Below are 24,659 nucleotides of genomic sequence, written 5' to 3'. Positions count from 1 at the left end.
TTTTTAAAGTTAGTGTCTTTACTTGCAAATAATGTAGGGAGACTTATCTAACTAAAAAAACGATTTTTTCCAAACGTTAAGAGATTTCATACTATTTTTTTTTGTTTTTCAATCACTTTGCAAGTATCTATAAAATGTACTCATATATATAATGCAACCATGCCACTCTTCTAACGGACAAACTTTACTCCAAAACCTCGGGCTAACAAATTTGGTACTTTTTGTTATAAGATATTTCGAATAATTTTGAATTCACTCTGTCAAAAGTCGTCTTAAAGGCAATGAAAATCTCCTATATAAGTGACCCCACCCTAATAGCCAGACACTTTAATCCCCAATAAACAGGATCCTGTCTGGACCATTCTGATAATGGTCCATAAAACCTCTGTAGACTTGACATGTAGTCCATGTCAGAGGATGATAAATTGTATTGATATGTAAAGCTAATTGGTTATTTCCAGTGCTATACATTTCACTGATTGAAATGCATTTTTTTTTCCAGATTATGCACAAAATTATTCTAATTGATAATATACTAATTGTAATTGCTCATTCTTGTTGAGTAATGTCCTGGCTAATTAAATTATAATTCTTACATCAAGACAATTCTCACCATTTTAGAAAACTCTCAGCTGTATTTCATGAAAAAAATGAAATTATTATTTAAAACACTATAAGAGAAACGACAAACACTTTTTTTCACTAATTAATTAATTATGATCTTTTTATAAGTAACAAAATAAAAACAGAAAAATTGAATATTGCTAGATTTTATTAGAAATTAAGGAAGCGCTCAGTTACATTTTCAATAAATGAAAAGATATGGACCTTTATGATAAAATCCAGCACTAAACAGATATCATAGTTCAAAATACACAAGATTTATTTATAGGTGAATTATTCATTATTTTTAAAAGAGTGCCTGAATGCATTTTCTCTATTTAATTTCTCTTATAAAAATTAAGCAATGTATATAAAGCTTGATTAACTGAAAAAATAGATATGCTGTTGTATTTTATCGCTTTGTTTGTTTAGTCTAAACTCGTTATAGATATAAAAGTGAAAAATATCACATACAATCTATGTACTTCAAAGTAGCTATACAGTAGCTTAATATGATAAACGTAAGCAAGTCTATCAATCATACAGTCTTGCATATTGGCTCTTACCGCCAATATACAGACCATAAGCCACATACCTTAATACCAGAATCAGTGTCTTTAAAAATGACTTTTTGTTACTTTTTCTTACAAATAAATGATGCCCGAGAGAGACTCAATCAAACCGAGTCCGCAATTTTCACTGTTTGCCTTGTTCTCGGTGCTTCCGAGGGATCTACTTTTCAGATTTTATTTATGGTATCAACCAGCTCATTAAATTGTATGAAACAACTACATTGTATACAGTTAGATAAAGTGGACAGGCACGAAGAAACAAATATAAGAAATAACGAATAAATCTTATATAGCACGCTTCAGAAAAAAGACATTAAGAACAGAAAAAGAAATTTCATATAAAGAATTTATCACTTCCCTACCTTTACAAAAGGGAGATTATAGCATTTACTAGAGCTCAGTTTTGCTGTTAACAGTTATTAAGGAATGAAATTTTAATACTTAATTAAAATGTAGTAAATATGCTAGAGTCTGTTTGAATAAAAGTTTTACTCAATCTACTCACACGTTATTTATGAAATGAATTTCATCGTATTGTTAAGGGAGGTAAAAAATGTTTAAAAACTACTTTTTTTAAGCTAGAGCTGAATTAACATTTAGATACCAAGTGACTTTGCATTTAAATTACGTAAAATTGATAACATTTATTCAGTTACAGATTTGTATTCTCATTTTTAAGATAATTGTGTAAGCATATAAATCGAAATTCCAAAATGAATATTCAAAATCAAAGTTTGTACATGACCATCTATCGAGCGGACATGGAAAAAGTAGATGAAATGTGAATTTGATCTTTCACACGATCTATGGGTCGCAGGGTCGTCAGTTAGGTCCCCTCAATTTTGCGAAGCGTATGTTCTCCGTGACGATTTGACGTTGTGTCTGAAATCGTTCACACTCCACCTTGACTTCATGTGGGTGAGATGTCAGTTACTATCGGCGAACAGGTTTAGATTACCTGTCCGCCGTTACATAACTGAAATACCGCTGTAAAAACGGCGTTAAAACCCGAAGGAACAAATTATACATCTTTATTTCTTTTGTCGTTTGCTTTGAAATGATGAAAAAAGTATCATATATGGCGTCAAAACCGTATTACGAATCAAGTGCGAAAATATATCTCTAAATGCACTGTTTATCATTAGGTCGTAAATCAATTACATTTTCTCTCCATAAGTAATCATTCATCTATTAAAGACCATATCAAGTGCAGTTTTTCAAAACATATAAAGAAAGATTTCTTTAAAATCCAGTGCTATGTATTAATTACTATCATAGGAAACTATGAACCAATGGCTAAATTGTTTGTAAAACTCGATTAACGTATACACATGCGATACATCAACCGTCAGTTAATAAAGGTGTGATAAATCAATTAAAGATGTTACCTTGGTCGAAAGTAGCAATAAAATGGCAATAAGGAACAATAAGGTACTATATTACTGTATCACAATATTTTACATGAATGTTTAATTCTTCTTTTCTCTCTTTTTATTAATACTAAGATGACTTAATTTCGTTCTGTCCAGCTCGGACACAGTTTCAAAAGTATGTTTATTTTATATATGTTCGGTTAAATATCACCTGGTAAGCACTGAGAGGACTGTACAGGGCAGCGGTAGACAGCTTCTAGTAATAAGTATGAACAGTTAGCTTAAGTTTTGTAATTCTAGTTAAAATACTTTTGTCAAATAAGCATTTTGAACCTTTCGTTTACTAAATCAAGGGGTAAAACTCTACTTTTCTTCCGTCAAAGGGGATAATATAATATACGAGCAAGGCTCATGTGCTTATTGAAAATTTTGTGAGGTTTGATTTATTTAACTCAATATCTTTTTTAATATAAGCATTTTTAACAAATCAAATGTGAAACACCCTGCTTTTACTGGAACAAACGCGTTAATGTCAGCAAAGGTCATGGACTAATTGATAATTGTGTGATATTTGGAGATTCTAGTTATAACAAGAGTTTGTAGAACACTTGCATGAAATACTGACAAGGAACAGAAACTATTTGGTCACTGCTGACTGGACATTCAACGTATTGACCTTAAATCAATGATTATTGGTCATTTACTAGCCTTAAATGACCTCCGTATCATATGTGATCTTAGACAAAAGCATAATTTAGTTTTCTGGCCAAAAAGTTCTACTGTTAATGTGATATTGACCTTTGACCTACTGAACTCAAAATCAATAGGGGTCATTTGTTGGTCATGAAAAATCTCCCAATCTCATGATCCTAGGCATAAGCGTTCTCCAGTTATCATCCGGAAACTGATTTGTCTACAGACCGATCACAAAACATTAATATTTACAATATACCCCTCCTCCTTTGAAGGAGGGCAATTAATTTTCAAACGAGAAGATGCCCATGTCCCCCTAGCCCCTCAATGCATATTCATAATAGGCAAGAAGAAGTCAATAGAGGCTTGGAGCGAAAGACAAAGAGACACTAATGATTGGCTGCAATAGAGATCATCTACTTGGCATTTCCAATCACCCTGTGAAGTTACAAAATTCTGGGTCAAGTGGTTCACAAGTAAACCGTTTTCCATATTCAAGTCCCTGTGATCTTGATCTTAAATCGAGTGAGCCAAAAATCAACAGGTAATCTACTCTGCATGTCCAATCATCATGTCCAAGTTTCAACATTCTGGGTCAAGTGATACTGAAGTTATTGATCCAGAAAGAGTTTGTTTTTTCATTTTAATGCCTCTGTGACCTTTCCCTTAAGTCAAGTGACCCCAGATACATTAAGGGTTATCAACGTTATAATTCCTATCATCGTGATCGAAGGTTCTGGGTCAAATGATTCTAAAATTATTGGTTGAATACTTTTTTCAAAGTTCTGATTCCTGTGACCTTAACTTTTATCAAGTGATTCAAAAATCAATAGGGGTCATCTACTGTATGTCCAATCATAGTATAAAATTTAAACATTCTGGGTCAAGTGGTTTTCAAGTTATTGATCAGAAACGGATTTCCATGTTCAGGCCCCTGTGACATTGACTGGTGATTTTTCTATTTTTTTTTCAAATGAGATCTAATCTTGATGAAAAGCAGGCTATGAATATATTATACATTACATGGATAAAGACACTTCAGAATAGTTTTTAAACTAAAAGCAACCACAAAAGAATATATATTTACATTGACATTAAATATTTAATTCAATTTTAAAACAAACAAAACAACTAAACACTCGGTCATTTTTCAGCTGTAGATTAATACAATATGCCTCATAATCATGACAACATGTATGATTTTAAGCCATATTTTTGATTTAGCAATAATAATATAATAATTATAACTTTGGCAAAACCTTTGTTCGAAAGAAATTTTCGAAGAAACATTTATCAAAATGGCGGATATCCTGAACAAAGCAACAAAAAAAAAAAAAACAAAAAAAAAACAAAAAAAAAAACGCCCGTACATCCTTAAGAAACAAACAATTTCAAGTGTACAAAATAATATTATTCATTTATATGTTATTAATCATGCATGCACCTATGACGTAAAACATCTTAAGTTGATTTCATAAATAAGAATAAACATTATACATTTTTTTCACAGAAGGGTGAAAATTAAAGCACCAATAGTCATAAAGCAAAAAAGAACAATTCCGATCTAGCTATCACCTATGACTGTTTTCTTCACTTGATTGTTCGGATTGACTGCTATAATATTGAGAAGGCAAAGACATGGGCAATATAGAAATTATACGAGTATCAAGGTATGTCAGTCAGTAAGTGGCAGTCACGGACTGGTATTTGCAATATAGAGAAGGTTTTCAAACTGATATAGGTAATAAAATTGATCTGAAAGTGTATTACTCGTAATCAAAAAGAAATATATTGCTATTTGATCAAATAATCTTGAAAGTTATTTAACCTTAAATCAACAGTTAAATTCATCATTAGATCAAATATTCCGACAATTAAACATTTTAATTAATTGGACAAAACATAAATATATACACCACGCGATTGTCAAAGTCTTCGAAAATTTTGAATTAACCCATTTAATTCCGAGCTTTGAAAGAACACCTGTGTTCTAGTTTGCCGGCAGAAATAAAGAGTAGTTAGAGATACAGGGACTAGGCGTCAGGCTCGACTGATTGAAATATCAATGCTTTACCCAACAATGGAAACAATTATAATTGCACATAGTAAAAAGAAGGAAATCGGCCTGGACAAACAACATGAATTGCTCAGGCGAGCCCGAGAGCATAAACCATCAATGCTCGTGCGATCTGATTTCTCTTTTTGTGACACTAATTCAACAGAAACATAAATAGTAACTTGTACCTGAACACGCCGTATTGTTACAGGATTGCACTTGCAGAGATGTACCGTCACAAAATCGCCCAGTTATCGATGGGCGTGGGTTTGCACATTGCAGCATTCGAGTAGTAAAGCCACCTCCGCATGTAACACTGCATACTCCCCAATCTGCCCAACCTGTCCAACCGCCATCTGTAACTGAGATATATCGGAAATGATAATAGATAAGTATTGAATAAAGATAAGTCCTGAATCCACATGGATTTTGAACATTACTGTTTGATCCACCATATCCTTAAAATGGTTGATGCGAACGACATTACTATAGCCTAAAACTTTCTTTTTCTTACATGTCATCGGAACAAACGTATAATCCGGAAATGTTCGGATGAAAGTGTAGTTGTTAAAGTTTAAGAACAAACAATTATAAATGTTGAACAACATGAACATTTTTGTCATGAAACTAATTCTAATTTTCAAATTTAAAAGATTAGTTCTTGTAAGTATTGTTTAATGAATGAATTTAGACCAAAAAAAAAAATATATATCAGATACATCCAGCTGTATAGCGTTGTAAGAAAAATGAAATGATTTAAGAAACAAACATAAATCTACATGTATATTCAATTTGATGGAAAAAGTACTTTAAACCAACGTGTTTTACATTTAGAGATTTCATAAAGGTGAAAAATGTAACTGCAGTTCGGATTTAATTATCTTTTCAACCAAATGGTTCAATTAAAACCGACAAAAACTTAACACTTCTATTTATTTATATTAAAATTTAAATCAACATTTCATAATTGAAAACACCAAATGGATTGAAAATAATAATAAATATTTTCATTCGCCCTTTTCTTTTCCTTTGAAATTTTTGACGTAAATTGCGTATGAACAGCAACGGGAAAGACGCGAAAGGTACGTCATCACTGCTTAGCTATAACTGACCACTGTTTTGACGACATCACCGTATAGTCAGGGAGAACATTCCAACATACAACGTCGCAGTTGTTCCGTCTGGTGAACAGAATGGCCGGGAAGCTGATTTTAATGTTGAATGTTACAGATTATATCGATGGTGTCAATCGAAAATCCCGAATAACGAAAATGCCTATTTTTTCCTTTGCCGAATAATGTTTAGCTTTTTCCCGCGCACATGTTCTCCAAATCTGGGGTCAACTAGCAAATGGGAATGGGGTGAAATATAAAGAAATAAAATACCGAATAATGAGAAAAATAGAAAATGCCGATTGATTTTGATGATTGAAAAAATAGCCGAATGGTGAATTTCAACATTTTCTTAAGTTACAAGTGTCTTTGCAATACTTATCTATACTCTAGCATGTAGCTCATCCAAATGCCAGTAAGCATTGCAAGTATGGAAGTTCTGTGTTGTTTACTTGATCTGAAAAATTCATTATTCGGTATTGTATTTTTGATTTAGAAAAGGCTGGAAACACTAAAAATTAGGGTCTTTTGCCTCTTCTGATATTACATAGTTTACAAATGGAAAGGAAATATAATTCAAATATAAAAAATGAAACCATTGTTTCGTTGTTCATGCGAAATGAACGACAGAACAGGATCGGCAAATTAAACTTGAATCGCAAGCGCGGTATTTCCGTATATAAGGTCAGGGTGACTGTCAGGATTAACGGATATAACGGCCGTGTACAATATTAGCGATCATTTTTGCCAGAAGATAAGAATTTCAGAAAATTCTTACTTTATCAAAATGAAAACACTATTTCACGACCTCGGCAACACAATCTTTGCTTAAAAATTGTTTACCCTGAAACATTCCTGCAATTTCACACCAGATTTCAAAAATAAAGTAAACTTTAGGGACGTTCTTGCTACATCTTAATAACAACAATGTTTTATAATAATCTGAAGTACTTTTTAATACATTTTCTTTATTTAAATCCTGAAAACATGAAAATTTTAAACATTACCGCTACGACGGATACCCTCTTCACCGTTAAAACGTAAACGAGTATTTATTAGTGGTTAATACCCCAAAACGGGATTTATCCTCGAATGTAGATATCGAGAATATTTGATTTGAAAATGGAAATGACAACAAGAACAGTTGTTTCTAATTCCCGTAACGTACCAGTATCGTACAACCATATTCGGGAACAGCCGGTTTTGTACGGAGAATGGCGGAATAGTAAGAAAACCGCAGTCTATATTTAAATCAAAGTACTGAGAGGACTGATGGGGGCAATGCGTTGCAGTTTCAAGACTTGATGTAACCCATTCATGTCAGGGAAGTACATGCAGGCATTATGTAATGCACTTGTATGTGGCAAGGAATGGAGTGGTCACAACTTTAACAGTGCACAACAATAAAAATGTATTAACTTTGTGTTCCATACACTTCTATATTTTGTTCAAAATGTAAAGATAAAAAATCTAGTCTTGTTCAATAGCAGTTGTTCATCGACAAACAAAAACCTTTCATTGCCAGGTTTGATAAAATGAAAAAGATAAAGCTATACAATGTATTTCAATTTCTTCAATACTTCTATTTGCACTCTATGTCCTGACATCATGTGTTCTTGACAGTCTAACAGAAACAGGCACACTTTGTAACACTTTATGAAAGTTTGGAAAGAAAGTCAAGATATTCCCATATGTAAAAGTTTAAAGGAACAGGATTTCCTTGAACTGACATTGAAAAAATCTAGGCTATGTTTTCTAATGTGTACAATACTTATCAATTAAAAAGGTCAGGAATGTTTTTTGTTACAGATAAGCATCATTTTAATAAGGAGTCGTCATTAGTTAACACACAAACACCCGTAAAAAATACTTTTACAGATCTACCTTTTTTCCATTCCAACTATTGCTAAAATTCAGTAACTCTTTTCTTAAAAACATACATGATATATGATGATATTATTATTCATATTGTTTGTTATGTTTGTTGATCAAAATAACATTGTCTGTTTCAATTTTAGGTTATTTAATATACACCTGTATTTCAAACTATCAATATCATAATATAAGAAATACATTAAACACTCACTGATTCGTCATGTCAATGAACCTACCGAACTGGCGTATACAGTTAGGTTCGAGTAAATTAGGATACGAAACGCCCGTGGAAAAAGAACAAGATTTCTGGTGGTTCTGTCCTCGAATATCACCATCAGAAACCATTTGCACCCTCAGATAGATGAAATACATTAAACTGGTAACATAAATGTACATCTGCAGGGATAATTACCAAGAAAATGAGGCCAAAGTATAACGGGCACCTGCGGCAAGTTATCATCGCGGAATGGTGGATTACCTCCCATAGCAAAAATTACTCGGTCTGAAAAATGATGAAATACGTATATGTACGCGCAATTATAACAGTATTTAGCGCACTTTTTACGTTAAACGATAATTTTCCTGCAGATAAATACCAGTTTGATCAGCGTATATGGCGTTTTTTTAATATAAAAATCTGGGAATGAATTTTTTCGTCGGTCCCTTTTCAAGGATTTCCCGAACATTATATGTTAAACACGTCATATACATAATGTTCTGATCTTTAGACTAAAGAATCGGGCACATGTTCAGTTTGGGAAATGCTGTACTTTTCCAGAATAAGCGCGTTTCTATTGGCCCTATAGTGATGTCGGATTTCAGGAAAAAGTAAAAAAAATATCTCCCCTGATTTGCAGTGGCGTGGTGGTTGCTATTGAAATTACTGCATGCCCGCAAGATTCTGATGCCATAACTTTTGACAACATCTCCATGGATTCAAACCTTCCCTAGATGGCATGTATATTCAGGATGCTCTCTCCAATTCACAGTACATATCCATATCGACGCACTCCTTGCGAAATCTGCTATATCGGCGGTTTCTTTGCGTCGGCACCGGCTATTTTTTGCTATAGACAGTGCCCAGGTTGGTATGGGAGGCGAAAAATCGAGCTTCCATCCATGATCATAGGTATGCTTCTCAAAAATAAGTAGAGCACGGAACATAAGATTGTCTTTTCTATGTTTTATAGTGTTTACTTTTTGATTATCAGCGATTTTGCTCGCAACTCGATGAAATTCGTTGATGGTGTACTGACATGGAACACTAGCCCGACTTTTTCCACAGTCTTTAACCAGTTTTTGCTTTGATATCATACAAATCAAGCGCACTATTTGTATTCATTTATCAATATTCTTCCAAATAATAAAGATAAATAGGCAGAAATGTAAATGGAATTTTTCAAAACCACTTACTCTCTGTTTTGCCGTGGCACCGGCGGTCTCTCTGCATATCAATTTTTTTGATGCACAGGCAGGCTCTTTGCATTACGCACAGAGAGGCTCTAGGCTAATGACTATCTGGAAACATTATAACTTAATTAATTTGGCGTGTTTATCTGACTTTTTATAACTGCCAACCTGTTTATAGTAAAGAATCGCCGGTGCTGACGCAAGAAACCGCCGATAAAGCATATTTCGCAGAGTCCGCCGATATGGATATGGACCGTGCAATTGTGTATTAAATTTTAGTAACTATTTGAAATTCAATTCATTTTTATGCAACTTCTGTTGACAAGACATTTTGATTAATGATTTACAGCTGATTTCGAGATCAAAATTGTAATTATACATAATATACAATCACGAATAAGGACGGTCCGACCAAGTACATAAATATGCCTTTAAGCTTTAAAATGTTCTTAATAGTTGGTGTAAAACAGAAGTAATCTATTCATAGTTGATTTTACGAATTCGAACAATGAGAGAAAAAAATCTACTGACGATTATTAGATTAGATAATAATTACAAAAAATCAAACTGTCAAAATAATTCCCCCCTCCCTCCCCACCTTCCCCGCCCCCTCCCCGAACCAAATAAGTCATAAATTCAAACTGACGAATAAGTAATGAATTTTTTCTACCTATTCTATTTCAAGTAAAACACTGTTTTTTATCTTATTTATTATTATTATTATTTATATACACGTAGTATTAATTTTTATAAATAACATATCTCTTGAAAATAGTTTCTTAGACATGCGAAAAGTACTTCATTTCAGCACTCTATTTTCTGAAATAATATTTTAGAAATAACACCTGCACAGAAAAAGATATTTTAACAGATTGCGAACCGGGATCTATAGGATGTTGCCGCATATTTATAGATTCGCCTACTGATAAACGGTACTGATCGCCGCACACTGATAAAGTTTCTCCATAATACACATCCACAACAGTGTCGAGGCACGGCGATGAAAAAATCAATAATCTATCGGCTTATCAGTGGCGTTGCAATTCCTTAGTAGTTGCTATTTTCACGCAGAATCATGAACACATTTTTGAGCGTATTGAAACTAGTTATTGGATTTCAGAATAGGTCACATGATCAAAACAAGTGTCGGTTTCAGAATCGATCACGTGATCAAATCAAGGGTCTTTATTATTCCTACTCTTAAAGATATTATAATTTATATTTATAATGCAGTTTAGTTTTCTTCACATACTGTTGTTAATATAAAATGTGTAGATCTATTTAATCATATCTGGATCAAAAATATTATTGCAAAATGCCATGTTTGGTAAATACTTTGGAACTTGTTTTCTGTGTGTTGTCAGTTTGGTCATAAGCTCGACAAGAAAATTGAAAGACGGTTTGTTAAATCTGGGGGCATTGCCCCCAAAAATTTGTTTTTGTCGGTATTCATGAGAAATGAACATCAAAATAGGATCGGCAAATCCATGAATCGTGCTATTTCATTTCGCTTGAATACCTGAAAAAAATAGTTTCATTTCTTATATTTACATTATATGTCCTTTCTATTTGTAAACTATATAATGTTTAGAATTTCATATAATTTGTAGATTTCAACATTACAATCAGCTTCCCGGCCATTCTGTTCACAAGACGGAACAACGGCGACGTCATCTAAGGAACGTTCTTGTGGACTATACGCGGACTTCGTCAAAAACATCGATGGGTTATCACTAAGCAGCGATGGCGTAACTTCCGTGCCTTTCCTTTTGCTGTTCAATCGAAATAAAATTCAAAAGATTCAATGAAAAAGAATTTGGCAAATATTAATGCTTAGAAATTAATTTTGCAGTTATTATGATAATTCTACTAAAATAATTTTAATAAATCATGAAATATAGTTATATCTAATAGATCAAACGGCTGATGTTTCTATGTCTTCTGCATTTGTTTTAAATTTCATGGTAGTAGGTATTGCTTTAACATACATTTGAAATGTGTTGAAAAAACATATACGATAAGTTATATCTATTATCTATGTGTGTAATATGCAAATGGCTTTAACATTAGTCATGAAAAAATGTTTAAGTAAAAATACGGACGCCGGATCATCCACCCCATATTAATAGTAACCTTTGGTGAAAAGTAAAGCTTTACTTGTTTTTCATTAATTAGTATTGTATCATTATGTATAAAACTTTTTGATATAAAAAGCCACGCAGACAGATGAACTGACTAGTGGAAAGCCATGTGGACAGATGAATTTACCTACAGAAAAACACATTTACAGATGGACTGACCAGAACTAACAAGAACATTGCCACGTGCACTTAGTTGAGAGTAATGCCATATGCCAAGTTTTCCTCTGGGCATATAGGTGTACAACAGTTACTGTAGCTGCATACCTTCCTTGGTTTCAAATTTATAATATGGCATGCAATGGCACAGATTTAATTGAATGGTCTACAAGATCAGACCAATTTACGACATTAAGTAGAGCTAATCAGGATTTGGAATTTGACAGTTCCAATGGTTCTTGGCATGAAGAACGAACTAACCGCTCTTTATTTTTGACTTTGATGCCATTTGATGCCATTTTTGGTCATATTTATTTTCTTCACTTTTCAAATTGATATTATGTCCATGCGTAAGTGCTTTTCGGTGCCATCGGCCCTGCTATATACAAATTTTAGCTGACTATAATCGCGGATTAGATATTTATCAACGGCTTGATATGTAGGACTATCTGCAACAAGAAAAAATTAAACACTAACAGGTTTAAATAATTGATCAATCAGGTAAAAAGTGAAACCTCTGGTGTTTGACAAGCGTTTTTATTTTTTTCTGAATCTTACGCTTAAAACTTCCCCAACACAAACTATTACAGCTTTTAACTTCCCTCCAAAAATGATAGGTTATAACTTCCCAAAAAAACAAAATATGATATCTTATAACTTCCCTAAAACAAACTTTGATATCTTATAACTTCCCTAACACAAAATATGATTATAGCTTTTAACTTCCCAATAAATGTATTTATAATATAAAGTTTTTTACTTGGGATCTTTGTTTCAATTCTGAAATATTCTATAATTCGAGTTTATTTTCTGAATATTTCTTAGTTATTTCAAATCAACATTGATCTAATCAAAAGTGTCATGTTATATGATATCCATGCGCGGATCCAGACGGGGAAAGGAAAGAAGAGAAGAGGAAAAGAAAGTTCTGTGTGTGAACTGTTGTGTGTTCCGAAAAGGCAATCTTAGGACCGCATTCAAAGAGTATATGACTGCAGCTACATGCGACCACTACGCAATTATATTTATATTTATTATCGAAAAGAAACAAAGAATTTAACTTTTATGAAAACTTTGTTTTATCATTTTCCCCAAATTTAACAGGTGAACTCATAAAAATGTGAAAATAAGGGGTATAATGCACGTAAATTTATTAGCATAAATGTCACTAACAAATCATTTTCATTTTATCATGTTGACATAATTACCCAACTCACTTTATTTTCAATGGAAAAAAGCGTATTTAGATCTACCAAAAGAAATTCTGACTTTATGATTTACAAAATATTTTGCAGCTTAAATGACACATAAATATGTTTCAAAATGTTAAGGAAAAAAATGAGTTACCACGCATCAAAGAAATGTAAAAAAATACTGTTAAAAACTGGTCTGGTGCATTTTTATATTTTTATGCTTTTTGTTTAAATTAATATTTTCTAGATAAAAGTGCTATCTTGAAAATTTTTATTTCAATTATAGCTTATCATTATATGTATCAGGAAAATGTCAAAACAATCCCTGATATACATTAATAGATATTTAAAATTACCTACCTCTAACCTAGTGTAAAATCGAACGTCCATTTCAGGCAAATGCCAGTAAAATATAAGGGTTATTTTCTTCGCAAAAGATAGAATCTATCTGGTCAATTTGTACATTTTTAGCCATATTTAATGATTTAGCAATAACTTTGGGAAAACTTTGTTTGAAAGCAATTTTCGAAGAAACATTTATCAAAGTGGCGGATGTCCTAAAAAAACAACAAAAACGCCCGTACATCCTTAATAATCCTATATAAAATGTCACATGTTTACTAGGAGAACGTTTGTTAATTGGTCGGACTACGCAGCTCGATTTGTGAAATCCTACTTCGAAATGGTATTTAAGAGAAAAATGGATTGTTACGGCAAACTGAAAGAGGTTCAACAAGCGTAGCATCAGATCATCGAAGTAACATTTCTGTCACTTTTATATAAGTAGATTTTATAGGGACAGTCTGACCATGTGTATGAAAAGTAGGCAGACCATTTACGAAGTATTTTTAATGATTTAACACAGTGAACTTTTCCTACATTTCATGGAGACAAACATTTTGAAGAATATTGATAATGATTAAGTAGAAAACGTGACCACAGAGTTTAAGAAATAGGCTGAGTTCCAGCAACGTCTACCATGCATCCGCCAAAGACATTTTTGTGCATCCACCACTCAGTGGAGTGGGCATATAAAATTGGTCTTATCCATGTTTCCGGCCGTGCGTGCGTCCATCCAAAAAATTTTAAGACCCGCCTAGTTCTAAAAGTATTTCATATATTGTCTGATTTCACCTAAATTTCTTTATAAAAGATTCCGTTTAAGCCAGTGCTTTAGGATGAGATCTGTTTGCATATTCAACCTTTCTTGACCAGACTCGGTCAAACCTAATTGTGTGCTTGGTTGCGTTCTTGTATTCCTTAGTATCTTATATCTTTTTCTTGTTACATATTATAGATTTATGTGATATTTGATTACAGCTTCCGCCATTTAAAAAAAGACTATTTAATATGCAGGTTACTGCAATCACGGCCTTGCGCAAAACTTGTGTTTTAAGACGTAACATAAAAGTATAGTAAAGTATATATCATTGTTGGTATATCTAGAACTCCGAACAGTGGCAAAATAATTAAGGAATTAGTATACCATAAACTTTGAATGTGCGCACGTTCAAACGGAAGCAGATCTGTGAACTTATGACAACATTGACAAAACGTGATTGATAATATTTTTCTTCTGGGCAATAACATAAAGATGCTTTCGATCTGATTCGAAATGATTTGATAATGCAGAAACATTTAATAGAAAAGTGCATATTCGCTATAAAAGGGAATTTGTCGGCGTCAGCATCGGCGTCAGCTTTCATGATTAAAGTTTTTCGGCAACCTATGTTTTTCATTCATATCTTTGTTACTATTGCTTATAACTTACTGTAACTTCAAATAAACATTGTACACAAATGTCTATGCAGGGGCTGGGCCCATTATACCAAGGGTCTGAGTCACCAAAGTGTTGAACGTGCCCACATTCATATCTTAGGTTAATGTTTTTCTGCAACCTTTGTTTTCCTGGTATATTTTTGTTTTTATTGCCTGAATCTGTTCTTTCACATAAACATTGTCCAGCGTACCAACTATTTATGTGCAAGGACTAGGCTCATTATACCCAAGATCAAGGTCACCAAGTTGGTATTGTTGGAATTATTGTCATGTTTATTTTTTTTTTTAAAGCTTTGTTTATAGACAAATTGTTGGTACTTTTAAAGATAATGACTTGAAATTGAAAATATTTCTTTATAAGTATCATCTGCATGTGTGGTTACAAAGCCCTTAACTCTAATTGTATTTGTGATCAAAATATTCCCCTTTCATACTATTTTTTTCTTTTCTTTAAATTAAGACATTAACTCATTTCCTCTCAAAAATCGAATCAGCTCTTGTTATTTGGTGAAAATTGTCAAAAGAATTAAACCAAACCTCTTCCATTGATGGTTATTAAGAAATGCTTCATCTAAAACAGTGATTAGTCGTTTAATAGAATCATTGTTTTGAGTTTCGATGCGATGGAATAATATCACGAAGGCCAAGCTGATTTTGTTTAAATTCTATTCTAACATTTTATCGAGGATTAGCACATACATCATTGATTATATTTTCCAAATACAGTGCGCCGCTTTGACGTAATAATTGTGACGTACAAAGTGAGAATTGTTGCATAATAACACATATTTTACAGACTTCTTTGTTTGAAAAGAAGTAAAGCTTTTCTTTAAGAATAAAACTTTAATGATACATACATACCAGCTTTCTGAAGTATGGAAAATATAACCAAATTCGATAACACGACTGCCACAACCAAACCGGACACAACACAGCATAGCAAAACTTTCAAAAGTTTTGTTTTATCCAGTTTTTCCTTTGAAATTTCTACGTTATTTCTGTTTGCTTTTCTCTCTGTTTTCACATTTTGATAAGTTTCCTCCATATCACCACCGCGTGTTATTACAGCATAGTCTCCTTCGTTTGCTTCCAGCTCGTTAAGCTTTATGGTAGGTGTAACGACACCCGAACTTTTAGTGTAGCGTACAGTTGTTGCCATGATGTAAAACCTTAACTGATGTTGTATCTAATTAAATTTTTAAGTTTGTAAAGCAAAATTGTCGAAATGATTCTGATTAAAGAACTGCGTTAAATGAATATTTAACTTCCTCACATCTTATTTATTTAAGCATACTCGTCAGTTTGATATTTAATCTTTTTTATTGATTGTGAAAAATGTCCTTACTTAAAATTACGACATCAGCTAACTGCGAATTCATTTGACTCTGAACGGTTTCATAGGACAGGTCGATTACACTTGTTATCTAAAATACATACTTGAGTATAACAATAAGAAATATCATGCTAATAACATTTTAGCATGTTACATATAATTTAATTTTTCATATTTACCCGATATATAGAGGTCTTTCCTTCTTGATAATTTTTGAATTACATATTCCTATTAATAAAATATATACAAGGATACTTTGGAATCATAGAACGCAGATTCTGCTTGATTAAATCTGTTCATCAGGGATAATGAAATATGCAACACTTTTAAGCCCCTTTAGCCTCGTTTCGACTGTTTGTGAGACTACCCGCTCTACCATCATATGAAACCGCCTCGGTAGCCTTGTGGTAGAGCGTCGAGTGGGTTCGATCTCCGGCCGCGTCATACCAAAGACATAAAAATAGTACTAGTAGCTTCCTCGCTTGGCACTTAGCATTTTGGGGAAAGTGCTAGGACTGGTCAGCCCGGTGTCAGTATAATGTGACTGGGTGGGGTATCATGCCACGTGTCTACGGCGTGATATTACAGAGAGGCAACACTATAAAGTAGGGCATTGTACTCACTGCTACAATTAGTCGTTTATATGACTGAAAAAATGTTGAAAAAGACGTTTAACCCGAACACACACGCATACAAACACACCATCATATGAAATTATGAAATGTAGAGTAAACACGGGCACATGTCTAAAGTACTCGTAGTACCAGCTTAAGCGGAATTCTATTTCAGTAAAACTGAATGGACTGTGTTATCCTAAAGGACCAAAAATTAAAACAAGACTGAGTCTATGTAAGGGTATGCTTCTTACAGCCGCACACGGCACTTAAAGACTGCTGTTGTGATACTTAATAAATTCTATGAGAACATTCGATCCATGAGAGGTAATGAAATGTGCAACACCTTTCTAGCCTTTCAACGGCTTAAGTGTAATTCTAAACTGTTATCATAAGAAAATTGAGCTTCATGGGCTCAATGGATCTTGAAATATAACGTAAGAGAAGTCAAGCAAGGGGATACATTATACAGCCGCCACACGACAATTAAAAAATGCTGTTATTGCTAGTAACAGAACATTTGTAATACATGGAACTCACCTAAGCCACACGTGTTGTTACAGTGGTGTTTGCGATAAATTTCCGTCTATTCTCGTTTCTACAAGACTGTGACACTAACAGTTCAAGAACGGTTAATTTCAGTCTTCGTTTTAATCAAATATAATTGACACGCATATTTGATTATGATAAAAATTGAAAAAAGGAAGAAAAATTAGGCATTCATGTACCTATTGTATTACAGTAATAAAGTACCTTACTGTTTCGTATTTCCATTCTATTGCTACTTTCGACCAAGATATCACAAGATTATCACACCTTTATTAACTGCATGTTGATGTACCGCACGTGTGTGTTAATCGAGTTGAATTACAAGCAGTTTTGCAATCATGGTAACAGCGGTAAACATTTCTATGATTGTAATCAACACATTGCTCTGAAATTATTTCTGAAATGCCTAGATAACCTCTAAGGCATATACTGACAATTTCAGACAACGTCGGAAAATGACCTTTTGAACTATTTGACGAAGTTCCAAAAAACTCCTTATACCCTTGCTCTGTTACTGACCAATGTGGGATTTGTGTTTTACCAAGTACAAATATTTCTCGTAATATGTACTGAATCATGTTGCATCTTTTCAAGCTTTTAGTGATAAAAGTTGCTGGACATGTTCTTATATCACTGCAGATAAATTTGTTTGTTTGTTTTGTAACGAAGACATTACATTTTGGACATAGGCCGGAACATAAGTAATTTATGCATTACGAAAGAAATTTAATCAATTCCATAAGAAAGGATAAAAGCAATGTTTGAATGTAAATGCTTATATTGCAGCATCGAGAAATTGCTAATAGGATATATTTTGACAAGTGAAATTATGTAGCACTCGACATGTTAAACCTTCAACAGATTACAGTGTACTGCGGCAAAGAATTGTTAGTTCTGCCTGTCTACATGTAAATAACAATAGTTTCTTAAATTCGGGAGATCATTTTGTTTAGTTTTGCCTGGTATCTCCTCAGTGTTAAATTTGTATTCTCTGCACAGAACAAGATCATTCTGGGCTTATTCTAATGGACTGGTGATACTTTGAATATAACTTTACCAGTTAGTTTGAAATACTTCCTTCTCAGATGTCAAATATGTTTCCTTATCTCATACACATTTCCAGACCCCGATAAGATAAACGTCAATATTTTCCTTATACAGACGCCTGAAGTCCATATGGAGTTTTATGTTATGCGTGTCGTTGTATTTATTCTTTTGTTTAATTAATTATTGTCGAAAATACTGAGGTTTTTGAATATATTCATAATATTTACATTTTTAATGTAGATAGGTATGTAACCAAAAGGTTATTATCATCTTTGTATCAGGACATATATACTAGTTCTTTGGCGGAAGAATATTACATTCCTCAAGTCAGGCAATGTTTCAGCATCAGAACTCGTTTATACTTCCCCATAGAAATGACCTTTAGTTACTGTATACAGATACTTTTCATAATAAAGCCGTGGTCTTCTATCAGTTACAGTTGGCTTGCTAATTGTTACATATCACATTAATGAAGCGTGACCTCCTGAACAATGAATGTAGCTTCTTTAGAAACACTTACCTGCTATCTTTAAGCAGAAATAATTAATATCATAGCTCATCTTATTTTTATTCTATATACATAATTAATGTGGTATAAAATATAAAACAATGAAACTTTTCTTGCAATGTGGGTGGGGGTAAATGAAATACCTTATAGTACTTACATAATTATGTTGCTACATGTGACAACCTTCCTTTCTTATTGCCATGAATATCCCATCAATCCAGCAAAATAATTAACCGTCGTCTGGTATATGTAAATAAAGTATTTCATCAGATGTACAACAGTATATCATTCATAAAACCTAATACATGATTAACACTGTAGATTCAAGTATTTACATACAAAATTTAATACAGTTACACTGTTGTTACATGGATGTTACCTGGCTGTTACCAATAATACGAGTGTCTGAAAAGAGATGTGTATTTTAATTCAAACTGTTACGACCTTAGTAGCGTTTTATGAAGTTAAATGGATGATTCAGATAAAAATCTTATGTTACGTTTGTCTGCGAAGAGGTGCCTTTTTGTAGTCAAAATGTTACACCCTATTCCTTAAACTTGATAAAAACGTCTTAAATAATGTTATATAGAAGTTACGAGGAAATTACATTGGCATGCTTATTTATCGTATGTCATGAAATGTTATATTATGGTACCTGATATTTTTCGATCTCTCTTCAGATCGTTCAGCACAACATTTATCTAGTGCTAGTGTACATTGGTGGCTCCAATCCTCCCGCTTTAAAAGCATTGGGTATTATTTAATCACTCCTTGGATATGGTGCCTGCTTTTCAATTTTGTCTTTTGGCAGTTTTTGTCATATGTAGGCTCCGTAACCACAGATCCCCTCTCTAAATTCCAGATTGTCTAGTTCTGTCCATTGTTTTCTCGTTTAGAGCACAGCCGTTAATTTATCTCGGGACCATACGCTGCTTTTCATGGAATTGCATTATGTGCATCATTGAAGGTTCCATGTGCACCGCCGTATGAATACATCTGCGGATGTCTGGTACTTATAACGTGTAAATGCTGAGGTCTGTTCTACGCTGGGCTAGAGGGCTTAATCAAACCGAACCTACTACGTTTTCGTTTATATCGTGTTGGGCGACCTTTGGGTTGACACTTTTTTATTTTAATTGATGTTATGCTATATATGAAATACAATACGTCCTCAAATTGCACCAATTGTATGCCCTATCTATAATTCCGCAATACATGGTTTCTATAAGCTGGCTATGTTCCTTTCTTTCATCAGCTCATTTGAAACTTCAGAGTGAAACTGGTCCATCTGGTTTATCTTACTTTCCATTTGATGTATCTTAGTGCCCATTGTTGTAACTGTATTTTCCGATTGGTACCTCAGTCTTTTCTCCTCTGCGATGATGCTTAGCAAATCCTGAGTCGTTTGTTAGCTAGAAGACGGGACTTGGGTCAAGGACGATTTATTGCTGCTAGAGTCCTACAGTAAAATGTTGGAAGTGGTCTTTGCAATCATTATCCTAAGAATGTATAAAGAGACACAGTTTAGTACAGTTTAGCACTTTTGGTTGTTTCTCTTACCTGTGTCGGTGTTATATCTGAACATAGTACTGATCACTATGATTACAGGGGTCCAATTTTAACGTTTATCCTCTGATAAGCTTATGATACTTACGATTTTAATTACGCTATCTTTATATATGTTTCATGGTTAGCTGAGTACACGAGGGTTTGAACAGGAATGTGTCGAGTTTGATCTCTGGAGAGTCGAGTGTTTTTCTATCAATAGTATGCAGCCAGTGTAATTTGTCTTTCAACTCCGATTCATGTGTGGAAGTTCTTTTACCGAACCTTCGAGCAGAAGATTTGTTCGCCGTTATGTAAACAAAATACGATTGAAAAATGGCTTTAAAAGTATATTAATCAATCGTAGGTGTAGAGAATCAGCTGCATTTATACAAATATCATCTCGCACATTAACCCGTAAATTAATATGTAAGGGACGAATATCTTATAACTATTTGGTCAATATCGGATGCATTTGATTTACGTGTCACTTTGGCCTAAATCACCCCTAACCTCCCTTATGAATGAAAAATATGAAATTAAATTATAGGCTTATTAAAAGATATTGATTATGTATTTTAAGTTAACTAAATGTTATTGACTGGCCCAATCACAATGTCCAGATAACTAGTAGTGTAGACATTAGAATAAATATTTTAATTTAAAAATCTTTGCTTTTGTCAGGATATATAAGATCAAAATAGTTTTACAGAAGGAAATGCAACATTTTCAGTAAAAATACGTGGACTTTCTTCAGTCAAGTTATGCCAAAAAGGTCATACTAAGCCTAAGTTTTGATCTACGTTTGGTAAGAATAAAATATATTCTTGAATTGTCCTTTTGGGGATTTTGTTAAATGAGGATCGATTTAAACCAAATTTCTATTACATTTTCATACCCTAACAATATTAATCTTCTCGTACTTGTTGATAATTTTCACTTCAGCTTCGACTTTGATACTAATTACGAACCCAATATATAGCTGAGATAATATAAGGGCAGTGTTGAACAGTAATTTTCACACAAACGAATTCGTAATACGTGTGAAAATTTCGTACGAATTCCTCACACATTACGTGACAAATACGTACGAATATGTCACAAGTAGGTATTGTAAAATGTTTGAGCCCCATTTTTTAACCACTTCTTGGTACCAACGAAATGTTCACAAATATGTCATACATGTGGGAGGAATTCGTACGAATTTTTCACACATGTGACGAATTCGTGTGTGGAAATAACTCCAGTAAAATAACAGTTTCTTTTTTGGTGTGTGTGTGTGTCGTGGGGGGGGGGGGGGGGGGGGGGAGTAGGGACAAATTATTCTTCTTCTTTTGTGTGTGTAGTGGGGGTGAAGGTCAGAAGTGGACATTTGGATTGTTTTTGGAGAATGGGAGTCAAAGTTAGCAGAATAGCAGAACAACTCCAGCAGAATAGCAGAACGATATAATGAAAATCAACAAAGTTCAAAAGTGCACTCTGACCTTTTCCGTTGACTACAGACCTGGGTCATAAACCCGACACGTTTTCATGTTAGACCTGCCGTCCACTAGGCCCCCGAAGGGTTCCCGAAGGCGGAATTCCCAAAATCGGGATGTTTCGGCATGTCTTCGCGATGTTCTGGAACCCTTCCGTGTCCTTCTGGAAACCCTTCTGGCACTTAGTGGCCAAATCAGTATCTAATAAACTTCGGCATCCAAATTTTAAAAGTTTTAAATACTCCTCGAAAACATGCCGAACGATCCCGATTGCAAGACTCTGCCCATTTTATTGATTAATGATTCCGAAAGGTTCCCGAAACTAGCAAAATTTTATCGGCAACCCTTCCGCAAAGCATCGGGCTGTAAGTGGACGGCAGGTCTTATTGTTAACATATAGTCATTCTATAATCCCATTATGAATGGCAAAGTTATGCCCCAGACACCAACTCTTATATAGTGAAAATCAACACAGCTCAATGTGCACTGTGTAGTTGACCTTTATGCTATGGACTTGGGTCTTGCATGCCACACATTGTCATGATGTTGTCAACACTTGTGCCAAGTTATTTGCAAACCAATCCGTGAACCATGAAGTTATTAACCGGACACGAAATGCGGCGGACAGAAGTATCAGTGTCGAAGGATTATCAAGATATAGAGTGCTGAAGAATATGACATTTTACCCCCTGTGACCTTTGATACAATGACCCAAATTCTGCGTGGATCATCTACTCAATATGTTCTGTAATCCTGTGAATAATGAGGCTCTATCAAGCATAGCGAAAACAATATGCCCCCCCCCCCCACACCCCGTCCCTGATAATATTATGTCTAAGTGGCATAAACTGTTGTTGGGAATGTGTGAAATTTTCGTATGAACAATATTTTAACATATGTTTCTCTACTTTTTTTGACTTGTGAAGTTTACGTTTCTGCTTGGGGGAGGTTATAAGTACAGAACTAAATTTTCACAAATGTGTGACATATTCGTACGTATTTGTCACACAACGTGTGAGGAATTCGAACGAATTTTTCACACATGGGACGAATTTTTATGTGTTAAAATTACGGTTCAACAGGCACTCTCAAAGAGATAACTGATAACAGGTCATACAACATATTCTCAATTTAGAGCAAAGTCGAAAAAGTAGATATAATAGTGACCTGATTTTACATATTTTCATATGTAATATTATTCACGCACACATTTACGAAAAAAATGAGTATTTAAATTTGATTACTAAATTGCAACTTTCCCTCATTTAGATGGGGATGTACCCCATGGAACATCTTACAGAAGAATATTTCTCAATTAAGTCGGTTTCGCAGGGCGTGTTGTCAGGCTGAGAATTTCAATGAACGTAAATCAAAATGTTTCAGCAGTGCTACCTCCATCTTTTCATTTATAGCCATACAATTGACATTATAAAATATATTTGAAAATTCCTAAAGACCCTATTTAAACCATCGGGGGCCTTTAGAAAGATGCATAGGTGGTATATTATACTATTATACAGTGTTTTATGTGCTTTTAATATGTTATATGTTCTTATTAAAGCGATCAGCATTTAAAATAATCGCGCATTCGGCGGATAAGGTAAAAACAAGAGAAATAATTGTCAAATATAGCTGAATATAGATTATTTTGTCATCTTTGAAAGTAATAAGCCGAAAAAATCTGATATAAATAATAAAATGAATGCTTGCATGTGGCTATTAAATAAGTAGATATGGTATTCAATGTACCGTTTTATGGGCAAATTTTATTTGATAAAATATTTGGTGGCCCTCAACACACTTTGTGCATTTCGTATGCATAATTATAAGCATACTTTAGGCAATCAGACACAAAAGATGTTGAGAATTTGTTGAGTACCTAGCCTCGGCTTTTCGGTAGCTGGATTTGCCTAGCAAAATGCATTCTCCTTATCCCATCAGCATTTGTTATTTATTGTCAATAGTAAGAAGCGACAGGCTACTCTTACTGATATATGGTTTAGATCTAGGTCACTTCTTATCTGATCATTGTTAAAAAAACCCATGTCTTTCAGAGTGCGATGTCCTGATGATAAAATCAAGGAATTTATGTTCTCTTGAGAAATAAAGTTATGTTATTTTTCAGTAGGCTTGCAAGAGCTTTAATTTCTGCTAGTTATACGCCCGAAGGGACGTATTATGTTATGACGCCGGTGTCCGTCCGTCTGTCCGGACGTCCGTCCGTCCGTCCGTCCGTTAGCAATTTCGTGTCCACTCTGTAACTCTTGAACCCCTTGAAGGACTTCAAAGAAACCTGACACCTCATTGAAACAACGTGCAGAGCGCATGTTTTTGATGGCTTGGTTCAAGGTCAAGGTCACACGTAGGGTTCAAAGGTCACATAACTTTGTTTCTGTAACCCTTAAACTGGTTGAAGGATTTTAAAGACACTTGGCACAAATGTTTATAACATCAGGACGACGTTCATGGCCCATGTTTCGGATGGCTCGCTTCAAGGTCAAGGTCACACTTACGGGTCGAATGTCATACCTTCGGGCGTACATTTGTCCGCATTACAGTGCTCTTGTTCTGTTATTTCAATCCAGTCTATATAATAAAACGTGCATCGATAAATCAATTTCA

The 24,659-nt window shown here is 33.9% G+C and overlaps 1 protein-coding gene across 3 annotated transcripts in view; it reads right to left on the bottom strand.

Annotated features, from left to right (window-relative positions):
* The window catches only part of LOC123541758 (A disintegrin and metalloproteinase with thrombospondin motifs 14-like), a 76,352-nt gene that overhangs the window by 4,512 nt on the left and 47,181 nt on the right, over nt 1–24,659 (bottom strand). Inside the window, exons 1-2 of one of the 3 annotated variants that reach the window (XM_045327345.2) lie at nt 15,825–16,234; nt 5,486–5,659 (exon numbers count right to left, since the gene is read on the bottom strand). In XM_045327345.2, coding sequence (XP_045183280.2) covers nt 5,486–5,659; nt 15,825–16,122 — 472 coding nt within the window. In that variant the 5' untranslated portion in view covers nt 16,123–16,234. Of the gene's footprint in view, nt 1–5,485; nt 5,660–15,824; nt 16,235–24,659 lie in introns of those variants that run through there. The other 2 variants (XM_053531107.1, XM_053531106.1) reach the window with 2 other exon arrangements.

This window comes from Mercenaria mercenaria, chromosome 19 (assembly GCF_021730395.1).
Source record: "Mercenaria mercenaria strain notata chromosome 19, MADL_Memer_1, whole genome shotgun sequence".
Taxonomy (NCBI): domain Eukaryota; kingdom Metazoa; phylum Mollusca; class Bivalvia; order Venerida; family Veneridae; genus Mercenaria; species Mercenaria mercenaria.
The sequence above is the reverse complement of the archived record's forward strand: the minus strand, read 5'-3'. Positions and strand labels throughout refer to the sequence as shown.